This window comes from Pterocles gutturalis, unplaced genomic scaffold, assembly GCF_000699245.1.
Source record: "Pterocles gutturalis isolate BGI_N339 unplaced genomic scaffold, ASM69924v1 scaffold9840, whole genome shotgun sequence".
Taxonomy (NCBI): Eukaryota; Metazoa; Chordata; class Aves; order Pterocliformes; family Pteroclidae; genus Pterocles; species Pterocles gutturalis.
In genome coordinates this window covers 770-5,063 of record NW_010143399.1, presented here as the reverse complement: position 1 = coordinate 5,063, position 4,294 = coordinate 770, and the positions used below count along the sequence as shown (strand labels likewise).

At 38.4% G+C, this 4,294-nt stretch overlaps 1 protein-coding gene across 1 annotated transcript in view; it reads right to left on the bottom strand.

The window, feature by feature from the left end:
- Positions 1 to 59: 59 nt before the first annotated feature.
- The window catches only part of LOC104469967 (adenosine deaminase-like protein), a gene marked incomplete at its 3' end in the record, with an annotated part of 4,475 nt that continues 240 nt past the window's right edge, over positions 60 to 4,294 (bottom strand). Inside the window, exons 2-7 of the mRNA XM_010084718.1 lie at positions 3,825 to 3,955; positions 3,233 to 3,293; positions 2,383 to 2,470; positions 1,733 to 1,814; positions 821 to 947; positions 60 to 140 (exon numbers count right to left, since the gene is read on the bottom strand). Of these exons, the coding sequence (XP_010083020.1) occupies positions 60 to 140; positions 821 to 947; positions 1,733 to 1,814; positions 2,383 to 2,470; positions 3,233 to 3,293; positions 3,825 to 3,955 (570 nt within the window). The remainder of the gene's footprint in view (positions 141 to 820; positions 948 to 1,732; positions 1,815 to 2,382; positions 2,471 to 3,232; positions 3,294 to 3,824; positions 3,956 to 4,294) is intronic.

Sequence of the window (4,294 nt, the reverse complement as noted above, 5' to 3'; positions counted from 1 at the left end):
TCTAACATTCTGTGATTCTGTGAATTACAGAGGAGGACCGAAGTAAAGAAAAATCTTACCTCTGAAAGATGCAGTGCCAGCTTTAGACCTGCTTTTTTTGCTTCTGAGAGTGGTTCCAAAAAATCTTGACCATGTCCTGCCTTGAAAACAGAAACACATCACCATCCTACAGCATGTTTTACAAAACTCCTATTAACGATAATGGAGCAGTCTAGCAATATCAAAATAATTAATTAAAATGCATGGAATTATTTTTCTTTTCCCATTACTTCAGTTCTGAATGCAGCAAGTCACATAATGTTGTGCCGTATGGGCACGATTTAGACAAATTGGTCAAATATCAGAGGTTCAGATGACGTCCCACACTGACAAGCCAATTGTCTCAGTTTTGATATCCCTTCTACAGCTATTACCTGGAGCTGTTTTGTTTCAACTTGACAGCCATCCTAAATCATTTTTGCTTTCTTAACACACAATAAGCATTTGGTGCGTCTAAGCAGAATTTAAACTAGTGTCAACTTGCAATGTTAAATTTAAGTTGTCTCTTGTCTGACTGGGACAATTCAGTAGCAAACACTTCCTAGATAACACACTACTATTCAGTGGCTCTTTTTCCAGTAATCTATGTATTCTTTGTTAGAGTATCTATCCCTTACAGCACTGGGATTAACCTGGTATCAAGATTACGAGCAATCCATTCAAACTAGCAACAAACATAGGACAAAAACGTGTAAGAACAAAGTACGATTAGAACCACTTGCTGTTACACAACATTAAATGTTTATCTTCAAGAACAGACCTAAATAAAACAAAAACTTACAGTGGGATCACCACTGAGGTCAAGTCCTACTACAAGCCCATCAGTGGAAAGAAGGAACTCTTCAGCGAGTTTAACAGTCTGCTTAGCAACTGCCGGGCCACCGCTTCTATTTATTGCTATTAACAGTCTAGGAGAGAAATGCACATGTGATGTTAAACACTAGCTGTAATGCCAGGACACCAACAAATCTGACACCAACAAAAATGGCTCATCACATCCTTCATGGCTGAGTATAAAGAGTATTTGTATAGGAAGCTGCTCAAGGACTGGAGGTACCACAGTGCAGAGGGACACAGATCAGACAAATACGTTAGCCTGCAAAATGCGATAGCCATGGTGAGAGGGAGGGCAGGGAACAACACGCTGCGGATCTGCTGCCCGCACTATCAGGCAAGCAACCTCTCAGAGGCGCACACATCAAGAATGAGAACTCTTCAGCTTCCACAAATAAATCTAACAAGGGTTGCTACTGAGAATAAAAGACAGGCAAGCAGACTGCCTCCAAGCAACCACCAACACCTTCGGAAAGTTTTCTGCTGGTCAGGACTGGACTATCTCTCCTTTCCAGCAGGTTGCTTGTACAGCTTATCAAGCAAGATATTTGCAATGAAGCTAGACTGTGAAAACGGAGCTTTAATGCAATTTCCATCAAAACCACTGCTTTTCCCAAACATGTTGCAGAGAATGGACAGTCTTAGAGCTGAAAAGCTTTACCCAGTTTCATTCTCGATTGGTAAAAAGGAAGATAAAAATTCACGTTTCCATATGAATTACCTGCTTCCATCCATGTAATTGAGTTTAAGCACGATATCTTATCCTACACTGATGGTTTGTAAACCTCTCTGCAAACCATGACTGAGCATCAGACTACACAAAACCTTGAAACAGACGTATTCCATGGGCTTTATTTACCTTACATCTATATCCAAGCCTTCTTCTTTACACTGCTTTATACCCTCAAGTATAGTTTCAACATACATCCTTTTGGTCATACCTACAAACACATTACATATTTGGAATAAACATATTTGAATTAATTGTATTATGTTGCAGACCCAGCTCTCTAGCCTTTTAAATTTAATTTTGCACCTTTGACTTTAGTCCATAATCTTCTAATCTATACAGTTCTGTTTATAAACATAGCTTTATTTTGAAGCATACATTTGAATTAAGCCTCCTCCTAAGCATCTGGAAGTAAGAAACTAATTTAGTGTGAACCAGAGAGTAGCACCAGGACTTCTGTGTTTCTATTAAACCACATCTAAAAGAAAATTAAAAGTGAAGTAACAAAAAGAAAATACATCAACTTAAAAATATTAGCAGACTCAGACATCATACTAAAGCAAGTAACACAAATTCTGGGGTAGCAGAGTTATAACCAACACATTTTTGTCCTCAAAAATCTAACAGTAAGGTGACATGTTTTATATGATTAAATCTTTGCTTTTATATTTAAAGGGTATTTTTATTGAACCAGCTACGTTTGACTTTACTTGTTAATACCACAGTCTTACCTTTATAGCACATCAGACTTGCAAATTAAACACCAGAACAGACTGTACCTGTGGACTTTTCTTCTCTAGGAGTGCTCCTCAACTCCAGATACTTGACACCATCATCAGCAAATTCTTTAATAACATCTTTAGTTATCTGATTAAGAAACAGCATGTTCAACATCATTGAAGTCATGCTTATAACTGGTTATATTTTCCTTTACAGCTAAAAGTCCCAGTTGTTTTTTGGTGTGAAACACTTGCAAAAATTTGCGCCCCATGTGTTTTTAGCACCTTCCGTCTCTGGAAATACTGCCCCACCAAGGGTACCCCCAGTGATACCAAGGAGAGTCAGGACAAAGGAGAATTTCCGCATCTGACCAAGAATGCCCCTTAGTCATAACCCCTTTCACAGCCACGGTACCTTCCTTCAAGTTTAACAGGCTGCCTAAAAACCCCTCTGCAGGGGGAAAGAAGAGGATGTTACACCACTTTCTGCTCCCTATTTTGATCACACAACAGTTCTCCTTGACAGTTTTGTACTCTGAGGTGAACAGAGGGCAATTCTAGTTCTGTAGTTTTGGTACGTAACGAACCAAACGAGAAACGAAAGACTACGGAAAATCAAAGCTTTGGGTAACAATGAACAGACACCACATTTTTAAGACATTATCAGTCCAAGCCTCTGAGTGGTCATAATGACCACCACACTGGAAGCTCATTGCTTTAACAAAAATTAAATGTAAAACCTATATAAAACCCTGTGTTTGTACATTAATGTGTTTTACAATAACAAGTCTGACCTCCAATTGAAGCAACCATTGTTGATATTGTTACCTGGAACCCAGTGCTGTTAATTCAACTCATTTTGACTTTGTGTACTACTTGGTTGTTTTAAGTGAACTTTTAATTAACTTACCAGTAAAATATCTTCAGTCCTAGTGGTAATCTGATAGATGATCTGAAACATCTGAAAACATCTAAAATAAAAAGTTAAAAAATTAGTTGTACAAACTTTGAACAGTAAAATGACTATTCAAAGAAAAGTTTACACTTTGAAAACATGTACTCACTATGCTCAATTAACCAGCTTGTACCTTTAATAAAAGACCATCTGGATGGTGATCTCCGATTTTCGATGTTAACAATGCATTTGCAACAGAAATTATTATTTACCACAGAACTTTTTGAAGCACAAAGGAAAACATGACGTTTCCAAAAAAAGGAAACTATACAAGTCAATTTTCTCTGAAGAGCATATGCTACAAACAAAAATGTTCAATCCCTTAAAACTGGAATTAACCAACATGACATTTCCATTTAGTTTGCAAACATCTAAGAAGTTATTGCAGAGATACAAGTATCAAAAAATCTAACAGACTGCACTGTAACTGAAACTTGAATATGTATTTTCTGCAGTCACTGAATAAGGCTGTACATTTCTCTGTTTTGAACTTAATTAAAGACACTCAGTAAATGTTCATCACACACACCTAGACGTGTATACTCACTCATCTAAGGTTCTTTTCTTTCCTTTGTCAATCATGGTCATCCCGTTCTGGATCTGAAGGTTTGGCTTCTGGGCCATAAGTTTCTTCATTGTGGCAGAACTGATACAGCCGTTCAAATGAGCATGGAGTTCCTGGGGGGAAAAAAAAAAAATCCTATGAATTTGTGTTGGGTGAAACGGACAGCTCCTACATCTTGTTTGTATTACTGTTCTTGTGTCCCACGTTATTGTTTCACTCCAAGTTTGAAAATAAACTAACAATTATCTCTGTGTTTGGGCAATAATTGTTTCCTTGTGCTTTTGCATGCACTGGTGCAACTGCGACTGTCCTGTTTGTCCCTTCTTGCTGGCGGGCTGTGATTAGCATGGATCTTGGTGGGAGCACAGCCGGCTGAGGAGAGAGCTCTCCAGCTGCCTGCTGCAGTGGGGCAACCCATGGGGAGGGGAAGCCAACAGCTGCCTCAGTATTAG